Consider the following 16,108-nt stretch of genomic DNA (forward strand, 5'->3'; position numbering starts at 1 on the left):
TCAAATCTGTATTTTTGTTCATTCCAAATAAAACTTTAGATTTCTAAATGAATTCCATAAAATTTTGTGAAAGTCATTTGTTCCAAACGGGCTATTAATGAATCAAGCTTGAGAAACTAGTTTTACTTTCATATTTTTCTCACATTTTATAGGCTCCACTTATTTTTCTAAAGGATAATTTCGTCTTTTCCTCTCAAAATTAACGGAAAAAATATATTTTTTTGACGGAATGATAAATTAATATGACAGTGGCAAATCTCAATGACGTTATAAATATATGTATAAATGTCAAGGACTACTTAAATAATTATAGCAAACCTCATGGATGAAATAATAATTTTCCTATATTATTATTATTATTGTATTTTTTCGGAATTTTCTTGTATTAGTCTCTCAAAACCATATATTCGAGTTCCCGTGACCTGTTTTATTTTTGTATTGTTGCTAATTTTATGTATCTCTTTGTTTTTGTTATCTTACAAGTGTTAGGTGGGCCATATATTCTACTGAGGTCATGAGTTAAATTTCTTCTCATGAAGTTGGTTGTTTGTTTCTGTTCCGTCACAAATGGACACATTTATGTATTTGTTTTGTTTGTGTGTCTTAATTTTATTAACATGGCTAAAGTACATGAAACTGTTCTATAGAGACTTCCCATTTCAATTTTACATTTATATTTTCTAGACAAAATCAAAGCCTGCCTCTATGCAATTGAGTCCTCATCTCTTAATCAGATAGTAAAAAGAATGAGTAGAGTTAAAGATGGCAATTTTAATTTTTGCTAATTAAGAAAGAATTGTAATGCTTTTGCTAATTACTATTCTCTCCATTCCACTAAATTTTAATTTTTTTTACTTTTTATTTTGTTACATTTATACGACACTTTTAGAAAATAATATTCATTATTTTATTCCAACTTTACCTTATCTAGACATTTACAATATATTTTGTTTCAATTAAATAAGCACTAATTATGAGGGGCAAATTAATCAAATTTTTTTATTTTTTTTCTAAAATTAGGATGAATCAATCATTTTCTTAATTATCGTGAAAAGTCAAACACCGACAAATTTAAAGAAAAATAGAGAGTGATGCATTTCAATGGTTGACCCGTTTAAGTAAGCTTAACAGTTGGGCCAGACCAAGATCCAAACATAATCAAGTCTAAATTTGACTCGAACCCATTCCACCTGCTAGGCCCAGTAATAATAGCTTAATTAAACATAAATTAAATAATCACAAAAAAAATTAAGGAGAACAGGGTTAAATACATAGTAAGAGATAGGAAATCAAAGTTAGCAATGCAAAGTTAAAATTTAGCCAAAAAGATACTTGTACACTATTTCTATATACATGCATGCACTCAGGGTTAAACCCATTTTGAAGTTCATAAATCTTAGTGGAATATCAGGGTAGGTAAGTTTTGCCTAAATTCACACCAACAATCAACAACTTGCAACTATTAAAGGGTAAAGACAATCTTCACTCATATTTTGTATCATGTTTTATAATAATGCAAAGGAATTAGGTCAACAAATTTTTTAAGGGTGCAAACTCCTGCTATTGCAATTTCCTTCCCGCACAAAATTTCCAATTCTGCCAACACAAGTCATAACTTCTTCCAGCTTGAAAACCAAATTTCAGCCAAAACAAAGATTTCGGATTATCTCTGCAAAACTTTTCAATGCAATAAAAAAGGAAGCAATGAGTTCTACCGGATTAAATCATTGACATTTCGAACAGTCACGTTCGGCCATGCATGCAAGAATTGAATTGTAGCAGAGGCACCAATACTCTCTGCTAGGGATAAACATCCATGGCAATATTGAAGGCAGGCTGGCCCCCAAAGTTGATGCAGTTCTGAGAAAAATAATAGTACAATGTGCATATAAGAAAGATTAGTAAATCTGAAATTGTAGCAAACACACAAAAACAGATAAAAGCATGAACAAAATTACCACTCACCTTTTACCTGTAAGAGCTCCATAAGCTGATGAAGTGACAAAACCAGAAATCCCAGAGAAAATCTTCTTGTAGTGAGGCAACACTACTTGTCCTGTAATGTATTTCATGTTACACTCGGCACAAGTCAACAAACAACAAAATTAGAGTGGACACTGAGGGACAAGGTACCAGATACAGTTCTAATCCATAGTTTTCACTTTACACATTTTACATTATTTGTTTTCAACACTTCTAATCAAATGCGATGCATATTAATAAAATTAATCAAAGCTATTGCAACAAAAATCAGCAGGTAGATAAAAAGAATTTCACCAGACCTATCAGTTAGGCAAGCTGAAGAAACACTCAGGGTGCACAATAGCTTTAGCTTTCAATGTCCTTATGATGGAGAGAAACATTGGAGATGGGGAGAAAAACAATAAAAATATTCCAAAGTTCTTTTATAAACCCATATAAGTTCTTATAAGTTCTCTAATTCTCCAGGAATGTTGGACAGTTCTTCTATCAAATCACACGGCGCAAAAGTCATGTTCAGAGGAAAAAAAAGGTATCCAACATTCAAACATATTACCGACTTCTTTCAGACCTTGGTTCCAACATTAGACAGCAGGGTTAAATTACCAATTTAGCCTGAGACTTACTTATATGGCTTTGGTTATTCCTCCTCTCCCCATACCGAGATAAAAAAAAAAAAAAAAAAAAAAAAAAAAAAAAAAAAAATCCCCAGGCCTAATTGTAAGCCATTAAAAGACATTAAACAAGGCCTCACCTAAGCTCAAGAAGTTACTGTGAAGAAATGAAACAAGAAGGCTAGATCTCTTCATGCAAGTATCCTTCTCTTGTTCTGAATACTTAGATGATGAACAAACTTCACCAAGAAATACAGACTCTGAAGAACCACTACGAAAAGATTGTATTTCAAACCATATCCCAGATGGAAATCTTCTCCGGCTCACCAACCAAAGGAAAATTTTAGCATAAGGTGTACCGTGGATCATTGATATAGTAACTTCAATCAATACACAAATAAAGGTGGTGGCTGTGTTCAAAATGGTGAAGAAAATATAGAAAACAGAAGTTGTTGGCAACAGAAGTAAAAGTGGTGTAAACAGAAGGGATCCAACAATGTGTTGCTTCACAGTGTAGTTATAGCTGTCTAATCTCTGACGAAGAGGATTCCACTTTCGACCCCTGTCAACAGTTCAACCACCTCTGTGAACAACTTTAAATAAAGAAATGATACAACAACAATAATCTAAAATGAAACTTTCCAGATTATATCATGCAAAACCTAGCATCTAAGGAAAAGCGCACTCACACACACCCCAAAAAAGAGTTTTTCACTCTTGGTCTGCTCTTCCAAAGAACACAGGACAACCAAGTGACTTCATCATGTAATATCACCACCACACACATCATAAGTTTATCCTTTTTCTTTCATTAATTAACACCATGATCTCTCGTCTGATAAGAAAATCAAAGGCCATCCTTCAAAATCTCAAACATCATGAACAATTATCAAAGACATTCTTTTATTAAGTTCATAAATATCACAAGCAAAAAAAAAAAAGGCCCTGGCCTTAAAAGTAACCAGGCCTTCAATCTACACAGAAATCATTTCCTTTTAATTTCACTGTCCTTAATGAGCACAACAGGTGACATTAAATTCAGATAAATTAGGCACCACTGTTTGTTCTGAGCAGCAAACAAATAGGTGATCCAAATTCTTTTTTTCATGCACAAAAAAAAGTAGATAACAGCTAGAACACCATGAAATAGGATTAAGATGCGAAACATCATAAAGACTCTCACAACCCAGAAGTTAACCCAGATTTCTACGATACACCAACTAACTATCTAATGCAAGGACCTCAAGCTAATAACTGATCACATTACAGCTTAGTGATGTAGCATAATTCTCTTTCATTCCTCCAACAACACCCCCTAAGACACAGACATACACACCCTCCCCCTCTTCCCCTAGAACCGCCCACATCCTTGCTTCCAAAGCGAGAAAATCTGGTTTGAGGTTTACCTGAAAAGACGCCACAGAGCAGCTAATGCCTGAATCTGTCGTGAATACAAGAGTGAGATTGCACAATGAAGAGTTGACACATGTAAAGTTGAGAAGCAAATCGTGTCCATGACCAAAGCAGCAGGAACAGTAGCTCCCAAAAGAATTCCTAATAGAGCAAGTGCTTTGATGAAATAAATGAAAAAGTAGCCAATAAAGGTCCAGAGGGTAGACCAAATTTGTATTGCATTAAGAGAAATCATGCCAAGAATTCCTGCCAGCTCTGTGTTCAACTTGAAACCTGCCGGTACTCCCATCAACCACACGCAGCCTGACCGCAGCAATTCATTTGTAACATCATTGGCAAAGGTTGAAATCCATGAGCAAGTAGGTTCCGCATTCAATAAGATTGAAAATCCAATCAAGTTTCCCAAGAGAAGATCAACAACTAAACTCGACCACATAGAATGCCTAAGTAATGCAGTTTTCTCTGCATATTCCACACAAGATTGCAACCTGAAATAAAATTTTAAAAGTAACAAAATAAAAATAATGAGGAATAAATTACTTTCACAACGTAAAGTGATTAAGATTATCAACTAAGCAATCCACTAAATATCCCAATTCCAGTAAAATGTAGACTTTGTTAACATGGAATTTGGAACATAAAATATGAGTAACAAATTTTCCAGTCACCTAAGACCATTGTCTTGAAGAAAAATGGGCCAATACATGATCTGACAAAAGTGGATTCTGATATTTGTCCATGTAGTGCAGAATATCCTTGCTGATATAACATACACTTGTGTTTTTGACCCAAAACTAGAAAGTCCATGCAACAACTGAAGAGCGAAATAGAACAGGGTGGAAAAGCATGCCACTGAAATGGCAAATACATGCCAAATAAGAACAACACACCTGATAAACCAAAAGAAAGGATGTCAAAAATTGCAAATAAAAGATGAGGGTAAACAGCAAAGTTTGTCCAATAATACCTGTGGATGATAGAAAATCTAGCACACATTCTCTTAGAGTCCATGTGTTTCTCAATAACTATTTTCGCAGCAGCAGCACTGTTGATTGCCAAAATGTCTGCATCCTGTAGAATAAAATGTAAAAGGGAAAAAAAAAAAAAAAAAAAAGGCAAGTTAAAAACATAGGCACATAGGACAATTGGACAAAAAAAATTTAGGAAACTACATTACCAAGTCAGATAGAGGAAGCTTTTTTTCAAGTTCTTCAACCCACTTGGGCTTCTTGAGAGGAGCTTTCACTTCCTCAAAAGGATTTGAAGAATTCAGTGAGAAATGGTGCGTGCCATATATGGGAGTTTCATAAACTATTAACTACATTTGGTCAAAATCAAGAACATCAAGAAACAATATAAGGTTAAATACTACTAACAAATATAAACTCAAATGGAATCATGAAAGATAGGTAATCATGACTTACATACGTGGACATCTATTAGTGATACAATTTGGCCATTCCAATGAAGGTGATGCAATTTAGGAAGCCAATAAACATCTCCAGCATATTGTTCATGAGAATCATATACCAGCTGGATCCAGAGGCTGCCTTTTGCCAAACCTTCCCAATTTTGTTCAACTGATCCCTCAAAGTGATTGCAACCACAGCTCCTTCCTCCAAAATTTTCCCCAAATGTGTCTTGCATGTTGGTTGCTGAAGAAATGCCGTTGGTACAGGACACTCTCCAATTATCTTCTTCCATTTTAAACTTCAGTGCTTTTCTATTACCGATGCAATTTCCAGAACTCTGACCTAGCAAGGAAAACAATGATTTATCCTGTAGAAATACAGGCATTTTCCCATTTGTGTCATGGATGATTTCCTGTTTAAAGAAATAATCAGAACCATAATATGCAATCACCAAATCTGAATTTTCTCATACATCAATTCAAATCCCAATAAATACGCAACAAGAAGTTCTAATAACACATCAAAAATGGTTAATATTCATCGAGTCTTGTTTCCCTTTCCCTAACCTTGACTTAGGAGTTCATAACCATACCAAAACACACCGAGCCAAGTAAATCTATGAACAAAATCATTTCAAACTCAATCATAAACTATTAGGAGTTCTATAAACAACAGCCAGAAAATAACTCTCAAAAATAGAAACTAGAAAGTGCTAAGAAGAATACAAAAATACAGCATAATAAGATCAAATGGATACTTCCATGAGTAAACCTAGATAAAAATTGAAGGCGAAGACCACATAAAAGCATTTGCATTTACGAGTGGTCGCGCTTTTTAAATAAATAAACAAACGGCAATTCAAGTACCTGAAGACCAGATCGGCAACGGGGGAGAGAAGCCTCATTGCAAGCAAAAGCTACTACAACATCAATGGAATCTGAAGAGCATGAAATAAACCAACCAAACAATAAATGAGTTGAAGTTTGTTCACTTGACGCCAAGAATTTTGGCCACCAAATCCTGCACTTTCTTCTCATTTTCTCTTTCCTTTTCTTTTTGCGGTCACCTCATCAATAATACTGCAAAATGCACATAGATATCTATTTTAACGGCGTTTGGCGCTAGAGGACTACAATTCAAACATCGTCCTTCACGAAACTTCAATCAATCTAATCTTGTAGCTTCCGGCTTGCCACCATTGTTAGCTCCTTTGGCTTTATGGGAAATTAGATAGAGACAGAAACAGAGAAGTAAAGCAGTTCGCAGTACATTGGGTTTAGTGAACCCAAGACCTAACGTTTGCCAAAACTCACCGTTTCACCCACCTCTCAAAAATTCCAATCCTGCTAAAGAATTATTTAGGCAGAAAATGCAGAACAATCTATGTGTATAATAGGAAAAAAATGGAAAGAAAGCAAGCCGAACATTACAAAAAAATGAAAAGTATCTATCAAAAATTCACAAGTAGAAGTGGAAAAAGCCAATGATTGAAGCAAAAAAAAGACTAAGCCCAACGCGCTCTGAGCCTAAACATGACGATAGTACAGAAAGAGAGTTACTGGGAATGGGCGACTTATCGACCAGAGCGAGTGAAAGGGTGATACCATCGACATCTGGTTGCCGATCGACCGACGGTCGGCTGTATAGGGCGGTATGTGCAGCTACGTGCGATGGTTTGGATGAGATTATAACAATATGAGTTCTAGAATAAACTGTTGCTTGTGATTGGATTTCAAACCGTTTGACGAAATGCCTCAACTAACAACGTGCAGCTTTGATATGTTTTTTTCCCCTTTTTTTGGTGAGAAATGATGAAGTGTTCCGGTGAGTTTGAAAGGACAGACGATACAAAAACATAAATAAATAATGCGTATTTATATAATAGTCAAATATACTAATCAGTCCTTACTGTTTTCAAAATACATGGCTACATCCTTGAGTGCCGTCAATTTTTTAAGTCTTTACCATTAATTTATATTAAAAGACAAAAACACCCCTCAAACCTTCTATTTTGAATAATAATAATAATAATAATAATAATAATAATAATAATAATAATAAGAGTAAAATATTATTAAGACCCTAAATTATAGTCAAATTAACATTTACATACTTTTATTATTGACTAATAACTATTACATCCTTAAATTATTATTCTCTCAGATCAGCGGGTCCTTCCATCCATTTTTAACCCAATTTAAATGTTAACTTTCGAATAAAAATGTACAGGGAGGAGAGAATATAATAAAATCATCATACTACCCTTACTTTACTCTGTATCATTTGGCTTTAACTATTTTCTCTCCCTACTGAGCAATTCATAAATTGCCATATATAACATATTTTTTTATGTTTTTGCAGGTCTTGACTCTCTTGTTCTCAGAGAAGATCAAATTGTTTCTCAAATAAGTTGTAGTGTCAAAGAGTTGTTGGTCTTAGGTGGAAGTTCAGTGGGTTATTTAAGCATACAATTTCTGGAGATGCATAATAAAATAAAATCAGCTTGCAATTAACTAACAGAGTTTAGTTCCTAACCCACTCCAACTATAAAGAAATATTATGACTAAGCTCTCCATAATCTAAGAAAGAAAGAGAATGAACAAATTTATACATAAAAACAAACAAAAGTTCAAATCAAATGTATAGACAAAGAAGAAAGTACCCAAATCAAGCGGACAGTTCGTGAAGGATCTGAGATTAGATTGATAGACCATTTGGACTCGTCTGCATATAACTCAAACTATTCACGTTTGACCGTCAATAACCCAAACTATTCGCATACTTAACAGCCATGGCTCATTCTCCACCTCATCATATAAAGTGGCAAGGTATTTCCCATGGCTTCTTTGATCAAATCTTGTTTATAGCTGTCTTTTTTTCGATGTCTAAAGTCCACTTTTCGAGTGATAGTAACATTAAATTTAGTTTAGTTTTTCCTATGATATTTATAATATTTTATCCCTAAAATTTTGTTCCTTTTTATGAGATTTTTTTTTTTTTTTGATAGTATTTTTTATGAGAAATTTAAACTAACTGGAGATGAAGATGAAAGAAGAGAGACAAAGAATAAAGACAAAAAGCAAAGCAAAGTGCTTTGGTTCATGGGTATCCAAGAGAGAGGGGTAGCTTAGGGATTTTCATTTTTTTAACGGTGATTTTAACTTAAATTAGATAGAAGGACTTATATGTTTAACAAGTCAATAATTTAGGGATACCATATTATTAACTAATAATAGAATGATGTAAGTGTTAGTATGACTATAATTTAGAGACTTATTTTAAAATTATAATAAAATAAAAAAAATAAAAATTTCTTTAAAAACATGTTTTTCAATATTTCATATCAAAATAGCTGGTTTTAAATCAAAATTGTTAATTCTAGTTTCAAAAAATTGAAAAATTAAAATCAAACCTTAAATACACGATTTTGATTATGGTTTAAAACCAAAAATCCTTGACCAATATTTAATACCAATTTTGACCGATTTGATTTCAATTTTCGATTTAAAAACGAATTGTATTCTAATGAGATTTAGATATAGATATGAGTTACTCGTTCAACCAATAAATAGCAACCTCTTTTTTATTGGTTAAAACAAATTAATTACTTTTTAAGGTAACTCGGATTCTTATTAAAATAGGTAATCAATTAATTGAAATAGAGTTAAAAAAAAAGGTGATATAGCTCTTTTAGGAGAAAATTATAGTACGGTCCATGTGATTTATAAAATACAATTAGTCCGTCCATATTTTTTTTAAAATATACCAATTTGTCTTTATGTTTTGTTTCTGATATACTACTAGATCTTCTGTTCATTTTCTGCATCTTTTTCGTTAAGTCAACAAGAAAATACAAAGATAAAAGGAGAGATATAAAAATATTATACCAAAAAAACTATAGTATGGTCCCTATAGTTTGAAAAATACAACTAGTCTGTTCTTATGTTTTTAGAAAGAAAAGGGAGATTTTCGTTATTTCATAAGATAATTAATGAAAAAAAATGCAAAAATTGAATAAAAATACCTTATAATCTGATGAAAGTAAAATATAAGGATATTTTAATCTATTTTAAAAAAGACACGGACAGTCCAATTGTATTTCGTAAACCATAAGAATCGTACTGTAATTTTTCCTATTTTCTATTAAAACATGTAATATGAAAGAGTGAAAAAATTACAGTACGATCCCTATAGTTTGTGAAATACAATTAGTCCGTCCCTGTCTTTTAAAATATACACTAAAATGTCCTTATAGTTTACTTCCATTAGACTATAAAGTTCTTTTGTCCAATTTTCACATTTTTTTTGTTAAGTACTTTATAAAATGACGAAAATATTTCTTTTTATTTTTTAAAAACACAGAGATGGATTAGTTATATTTTTGAAATTATAAGAACTACTCTGTATTTTTCTAGTATAATATTATAATATCTCTTCTAATAAATGGACAGAAGGACCTAATATATAACTGAAGTAAAATATAGAAATAAATTATTATATTTTAAAAAAGACATAATAGTGTAACTGAAGCAAAATATAAAAATAAATTATTATATTTTAAGAAAGATAGACGAACTAATTGTATTTCCCCGTAAAGTACTTAGACTTAAAAAATAATTAATTTATTTCAACTAATAGGAAAGAGGTCGTTGAACGAGACTCAACTATCATTTCTCAAACAATATATATACATATAACATTGATAAATAAAAACTATTAGATATAATTAAATTCATTAATATTTACATAATAAATTTAGAATTGAAGATGATAGGTTTTTATTTTTCTTACTTTATGAAAATTTTTCTTTAAAATTAAAAAAGTAATAATAAAATTTTAGAAGATTAGATTGCCAAAAATAAAAAATAAAAAAAAAAGAAAATATTCATCCACTAAAAATACTCACTTTCCTTCACCAATTCTATGGATATTTTAATGTACCACAATAAATACTATGAAAGTAAATGAAAACTAGTAAATTACTATGAAAGTATAAAATTAGTAAATACTGATCAGCTCCTTGAAAATTAGTAAATTACCATTACTATTAAACATCAACAAAATGGCCATGGTTGCATTACTCTCAATCCACAAATATATTAAAAAAATGGCAATAAAATGCACTAAACCTGTAAATCTTGATAGAAAGCACAACAAAAATGAATGCAGAATACTTGTTTTGTTTATCAAGTACAAAAACTTATTTTGTTTTAATACTCTCTTCTAATTTTGAGAAACTCTCTTTAAGGGTTTTTGTTTAGTCCAAAGATCTATGACTGTCCTAAATGTACCAAGTTCAATAAACTTCAGAAATCCTAACTCAATTGCACTGTAAAAATTTTAAAAATGATTGGTTGGACTTGGAAAGGATGTGAGACACCAAAACCAGCCAGAAACTACAACACAGCTCAGGTATCTTTTATTCCATAGCTTAAGTCAACTGAAAATCCCCATCTGCGAGGAAAACTATAATCCCACGTTTTTCTCCAGCTTTTGGATCTGGTTCAGGAATATCCAGGTCATCTGCAAAGGGAAACAATCCAACAATAAGAACATATAAAAAACAAAGAGGAAAAACAGGTGAACTATTATTTAGTCTCTGTATATAATTATATTACACTAATCAAGAACTCCATTAAAAAAAAAAAAAAAATTTAATCATCTCCGTATTTTATAACCATCCAACTACATAGTCTTTCCGTCAACTATAAGTTGATGGAACATCTGAACCTTTGTGAGAGCAAACTCATAAAGTAATAAAAAATTTGAGTGTGAAATTATAAATTTTTGAGTGTGATGACAAACTCAAATTATCATGCTCGGATGAATTTAGCCATATAATATAAAAAGATTTTAGGTCAATGGGAACATGCAACATATGTTCCTGTATGTGTGTCCATGAAGAAATGTGTGAACACAAACACCCATAGGCATAGTGAAAGAGACCGAGAAATAGTACCATGACATGGGGAGCAATTCTAACACAATACACGGGGAATCCTGTGTAGAATTTGAATGGTCCTCCTGCCTTGAGAGTCTTCATGGCACAGTCTAAAGAGCCAGTGTATGGATACTTTCCCTGGGCATCAGGTTGCATTTTCTGAATTTGAGTTTTAACATAGTCAAAAGGAAGACTGCAAGCTGAAGCAAAGAACCCTGACACGCTACTTGCACCTGATAAGGGAAAAAAGGTTGGTTAACATTACATAAGAAGTGTCTAGCCTAGAGCTTAGAAGGAGAAACATAATGACAAAGTGCAATTTTAACTTTTAGGATTTTGCAGTGGAACGTTTAATAAGATACCACAACTAAGACCTTTAGATTCCATTATGGCAGCATAGAACATGCAGATCACACCACAGACACACAGAGTCGCAAGTCAATTACAAAAAGTAAAACTTTAACTAAATACTTTGAGACCATAGAGCTGCCTATTGTATTCATATCTAAAAGGCATCAGGAATGTAAAAAGTTACAAAATGATTTAAATCACAAAGATAAACAGAATTGATAGCTTATCTATTTGAACAAATATGCTTCATCACTTCTTCACTTTCAACTATATAGTCTTATGTCTCATGTTAATAATCAATCCTCTGCCACACTCTTTCAGTGTCATTACATTTATTAATTTTACTACCTCAAGAATTTGAAAAGGATTCAGCATAAGGAAAAAAGCTGTGATCAACATGATAGTCACAAAAATTGAAATTCTTCTACTAAAGACATTGTGTAATTTGTTCAAAAGAATCCACAAATACTTTAATAGACCATATGAAATTAATCCACAAGTACATATTTGCAATGAATCTTACCTATTACTGTAGCAGCTTCACCAAAACCAAGGTTATCCCTGAAAAACTCAACACTTTGATCGTATGAAGCAAGCATCCCCATGTTCAATGCCATTGCTCTCACAACAGTAGGGCCTGCACCTTTCCAAAGTGCCAAAACCCCTTCATCTGCCACAATTCGGTAAAGGGCATGGAAGGCATTTGTGTAATTTCGACGCTGAGCAGCAGGTAAAGTAGCATCAGCCTGCATACGGATAAGCGCTAAATCTGCCGGACTGCCAACACATGCCCCAATAGCACCAGCAGTCAGCCCACACAAAGCCTTCTGATATAGAGGAAGGGGCTTCCCATCATTGGCTTCAATTGCTTTGTTGGTCAGCATCCTGAAAAAACAAACAATTGGACAAGAAGAATATATGTTAGATTTGGAGACAGATCATAACAATTTCGCAAGGTAAAACAAAGTTGAAAAAGTTGAGAGGAAGCAGCAAATGCAATATTCAAAAGAGTAAAAATGTACACGTGCACACACTTTTAAACGTAAAAGCGCAAACACTTATGCCATAGCTCACTTCCCAATTGCATCAAATTAACCACTTACCTGAACGATCCAAGTCGAGCAGTTGTATATGTGGCTTGCCTTAGTAGTCCAGCAGATAGCCCCTGCTCAAAATATTGTCAATTAGGCACAATTCATAGATGTAGTGCATATCTCAAATTGGAAGTACACAATTTCACAGGCTCAGTTGTGTCTACTGAATGGTAGCTTCCATAGAAACTCCCATTAAAGATTGAGAAGCAACTAAATATCAAATACTTAAATGTCTGATCTTCAGATATTAGATCTTCGGGTTACACAAATTTTAAATTTGCAATCGAATAGCCCTAAATTTTTTGCCCCATTTTAAAGCGATTATGATTGACAAGAGAACCTCAAACTTTCAAGCCAGAACATATGCAAACCCAAGTCAAGCATTAACAAACATTACATTTTATAACGCAGATCTTTTATAAATTTAATAATGTAAATAGATAAACATTCCATGCTACAAAATTCAAAATTCACATAGTTGAATCCAACCTTATAAAAGGCACCAAAACCTTCCTCCTTAAGCATAGTCTTTGTCACCTGGGCAGCTGAACCCTGGCCCAATTGAATCCTCACCTACACCAAACCCAAAAAACAACAAACCATCAAAACAGAAACCAAGCATACCCAATTTAAACAAAAAAACCAAATACACCATTTCCAAAGAAACCCATCAAATTCCAGATCTAAAAACCCCACCAAAAGTACCCATTTCTGCTCTAAAAAGATTCAAACTTTAAATTATAAACACTGTCAAAAGACGGAACTGATCTATAAAACATTTATACAAATCAATATAATCTCTACAAACAGGGAATATATCTAATACCTTAATCATATCGATGGGCTGTATTACACAGGTGGCAAGCATGCCAGAGGCACCGCCATTAACAAAGGGCTTAACGGTAGGCCAGACACCAGCTGGTTGAGCCTTCTTCTCTTCTCCCATTTTTTCTGTGTAGATTCAAGAAATGCACCGGACGGCGTGAGAGAGAGAGAGAGAGGGTTTTCTTCTTTTGAAGGAAGGCAAGGAAGGTTCAGAGGGAGAAAGAACGCAATATAAAGTAGACAGCACACACAAACTAGTATATTTTATTTTCTTTTTTGTTTTTTTTTTATATCCGTTAGCTTTCTCTTGTGGAGATAGAAAAAGGAAATTCTGGTATGGAATTTCTTTTTAAAAATAAAAATTTATCAATTGAATGGCTTGCAAATTATAATGCAACAGCAATTCGATTTTTGACTGGGTATCAAAATTTTGAGTTTTTAAATAATGGATTTGATTTTGTGGACGATATTACCCTTTCTGTGTAGTTGCAATTTTTGGTGGAGAGACGATGCTATTAATATCATCATAAATGGAATGATGTTGATATAAGCAAAACCAAAATTGAATTACTAATTAATTAACTCTATTTGACGCCAAAAAAATGAAAATTATTCAAATAAAAAATTATTAATAAGAAAAAATAAAAATCAATTTGGTCTCTCAAATAGTTTGTCGGGATTAAAATAAATAAATTTGACTTTTTCTCGAATTTTAATTTTTGAAGTTATTTGGTGTAAACTACTAGTATTCAGATCACATTATTAAGAACCGCCTAATCCGGTTCAAGGTTTAGTTATAATTAAGAGTCCTTGCTCTTTATTACAGATGCGTTAACTGAACTTCTGAAATTATTTAAAATTATTAAAAAAATTAGATTTAATATTTTGAATTAATTTAATCCCAAATTCTTCAGTATTTATAAAATGAAAATTATTTTGTAAATATTTATTTATTAAAGTTATAGTTGAGATACGAGTTGTATAATTTATTAAAAATTAATTAAATATGAAATAAAGAAAAATGATACATGAAATATATTGTATTTCTCTCTGCAATGATTTTGAGTTTATAAATATTATACTAATTTAAACATTTTAAAACTGACATTTATTACTGAATTATTGAATATTATAGATTTTAAACTTCTATTTAGAAGTATTGAAAAAATCTGATCTTAGTATTTTTGTAAAGTTTCATTTTTATTTCTTTTTTCCCCTTCTCACAAATTTCATTTCGTTAGTTGTTTGTAATATCTAGTACCCATTAGCAATTCGCTTTGTTGATGACTAATAATTTGTAACTGATAAATCACAACTCACAATTGATAAATAATAATCCATTCGTTGTAAAATATAAGTTGTTTAAAATTTTTACATGAGATTAAAGAAATAAATTAATTATAACAAAACTAGTGATAATTTGATTAAATTATTTTTTATCTCAAAATCAAGAATAATTTGTGAAAATAGTTATTTTATCTAATGTAAATAAGATAATATTGAAAAAAATATCATTTACTATTTTCTAAAATACTCAAAATGACTTATGTTTTGTGACAAAATGATTAAATAAAAACGATTTATATTTTGGAAGGGAAGTAATAACTTAATTAAATTTTAATAATAATTATTATTAAAATATAAAAAAACTATAAAAATATAATTATTTATATATTATCACATATTATGTTGATTTTATGTTTTTTTTTTTTTAAATGGCATTGAATAATACCGTCATTCACCATTTTGTTTTTGTTGCAATTTATTTATTGTGATTCTTCCTAGTTGGTTGGCTTCTCTGCAACTAAAATTGACCTTTAGTTAGACGATGAGGTGTCTTCGAAGGAATCCAAGCTTTTACTTCATCGAAACTAAATTGAAGGGTTTGAACGGCTCTCAAGGGTAATTAAGTAAATTCAATATGCGTCAGAACCATTTAATATATTGAGCGATTTTTACAAGGCAAGGGCTTAAAGATATACTTTTCCTATTTTGTTTGGAAAAAAAATGAAAAACGTAGGAGTGAAAATAGAGAAGAAAAATGACTATTTTTTTATTTAAAAATAAAATTATAAGTTAAGTTGATTTAATTTGATGAAATGTAAAATTTGCGCTTTGTAAAAAATTTATGGAATTTCAAATTTTCTTATTTCATTCAAGGACAAAATGTGTAGCTCTAAAAGATACTTTTAGAAATTAAATGGTTTAATTTTCATATTTAATCAAAAATTTATAAAATTTTGAAAAATTTATAAAATTTTGATAAATTTATTTAATGTTTAAATTAGGTCACTTAGATTCAACAATCCAAACAATAAAAGTTGTATTATTACTAAGGGTTAATAAAAAAAAAAACTGAATTTATGATTTTTTTTTTCAAATTTGGCCAATATTTTTCATTAATCAAATTAATCGAGGATTGGGCTGTCGAAGCTGCTTCTCTAATAGCCCTGTTGAATAGGAGAAACCGAACACAGA

General features: G+C 31.6%; 2 protein-coding genes across 5 annotated transcripts; both read right to left on the reverse strand.

Moving 5' to 3' along the window:
- Positions 1 to 1,295: 1,295 nt before the first annotated feature.
- LOC105630013 (N-acetylglucosaminyl transferase component family protein / Gpi1 family protein) lies at positions 1,296 to 7,273 on the reverse strand. Of its 4 annotated transcripts, none has more exons than XM_020677745.3 (9): positions 6,286 to 7,273; positions 5,436 to 5,831; positions 5,185 to 5,325; positions 4,975 to 5,078; positions 4,712 to 4,897; positions 4,001 to 4,495; positions 2,735 to 3,156; positions 1,973 to 2,056; positions 1,296 to 1,860 (listed from the first exon to the last, which is right to left on the reverse strand). In XM_020677745.3, the coding sequence occupies exons 1-9, from the start codon at positions 6,454 to 6,456 to the stop codon at positions 1,712 to 1,714; spliced, it is 2,148 nt and encodes a 715-aa protein (XP_020533404.1). In that variant the 5' UTR covers positions 6,457 to 7,273; the 3' UTR covers positions 1,296 to 1,711. The 4 variants fall into 4 exon arrangements, with proteins under 4 accessions (XP_020533404.1, XP_012067074.1, XP_012067075.1 ...); XM_012211684.4 differs by having other exon boundaries at positions 4,676 to 4,897; positions 6,286 to 7,272; XM_012211685.4 differs by having other exon boundaries at positions 1,966 to 2,056; positions 4,676 to 4,897; positions 6,286 to 7,272.
- A 3,265-nt stretch (positions 7,274 to 10,538) lies between these two features.
- Positions 10,539 to 13,887, reverse strand: LOC105630014 (Mitochondrial substrate carrier family protein). The gene is made up of 6 exons (XM_012211687.3): positions 13,632 to 13,887; positions 13,295 to 13,378; positions 12,815 to 12,876; positions 12,235 to 12,596; positions 11,379 to 11,593; positions 10,539 to 10,942 (listed from the first exon to the last, which is right to left on the reverse strand). Exons 1-6 carry the CDS (start codon positions 13,749 to 13,751, stop codon positions 10,886 to 10,888), a joined length of 900 nt encoding a protein of 299 aa, XP_012067077.1. The 5' UTR covers positions 13,752 to 13,887; the 3' UTR covers positions 10,539 to 10,885.
- Positions 13,888 to 16,108: the final 2,221 nt, after the last annotated feature.

The sequence above is a fragment of the Jatropha curcas genome, chromosome 7 (assembly GCF_041381405.1).
Source record: "Jatropha curcas cultivar XTBG-Jc1 chromosome 7, XTBG_Jcur_1.0, whole genome shotgun sequence".
In the NCBI taxonomy this organism is placed as follows: Eukaryota; Viridiplantae; Streptophyta; class Magnoliopsida; order Malpighiales; family Euphorbiaceae; genus Jatropha; species Jatropha curcas.

Excerpts from the sequence above, each read along its gene's own strand:
- LOC105630014 (XM_012211687.3), bottom strand. The coding sequence starts at position 13,751 with ATGGGAGAAGAGAAGAAGGCTCAACCAGCTGGTGTCTGGCCTACCGTT. Across the intron at positions 13,379-13,631 it reads AGCCCATCGATATGATTAAG|GTGAGGATTCAATTGGGCCA; the intron begins GTATTAGATATA and ends GGTTTGGTGTAG. Across the intron at positions 12,597-12,814 it reads GCTCGACTTGGATCGTTCAG|GATGCTGACCAACAAAGCAA; the intron begins GTAAGTGGTTAA and ends TTGTTTTTTCAG.
- LOC105630013 (XM_012211684.4), bottom strand. The coding sequence starts at position 6,456 with ATGAGAAGAAAGTGCAGGATTTGGTGGCCAAAATTCTTGGCGTCAAGT. Across the intron at positions 5,079-5,184 it reads AGCTTCCTCTATCTGACTTG|GATGCAGACATTTTGGCAAT; the intron begins GTAATGTAGTTT and ends TTTATTCTACAG. Across the intron at positions 3,157-4,000 it reads GCTCTGTGGCGTCTTTTCAG|GGGTCGAAAGTGGAATCCTC; the intron begins GTAAACCTCAAA and ends AACTGTTGACAG.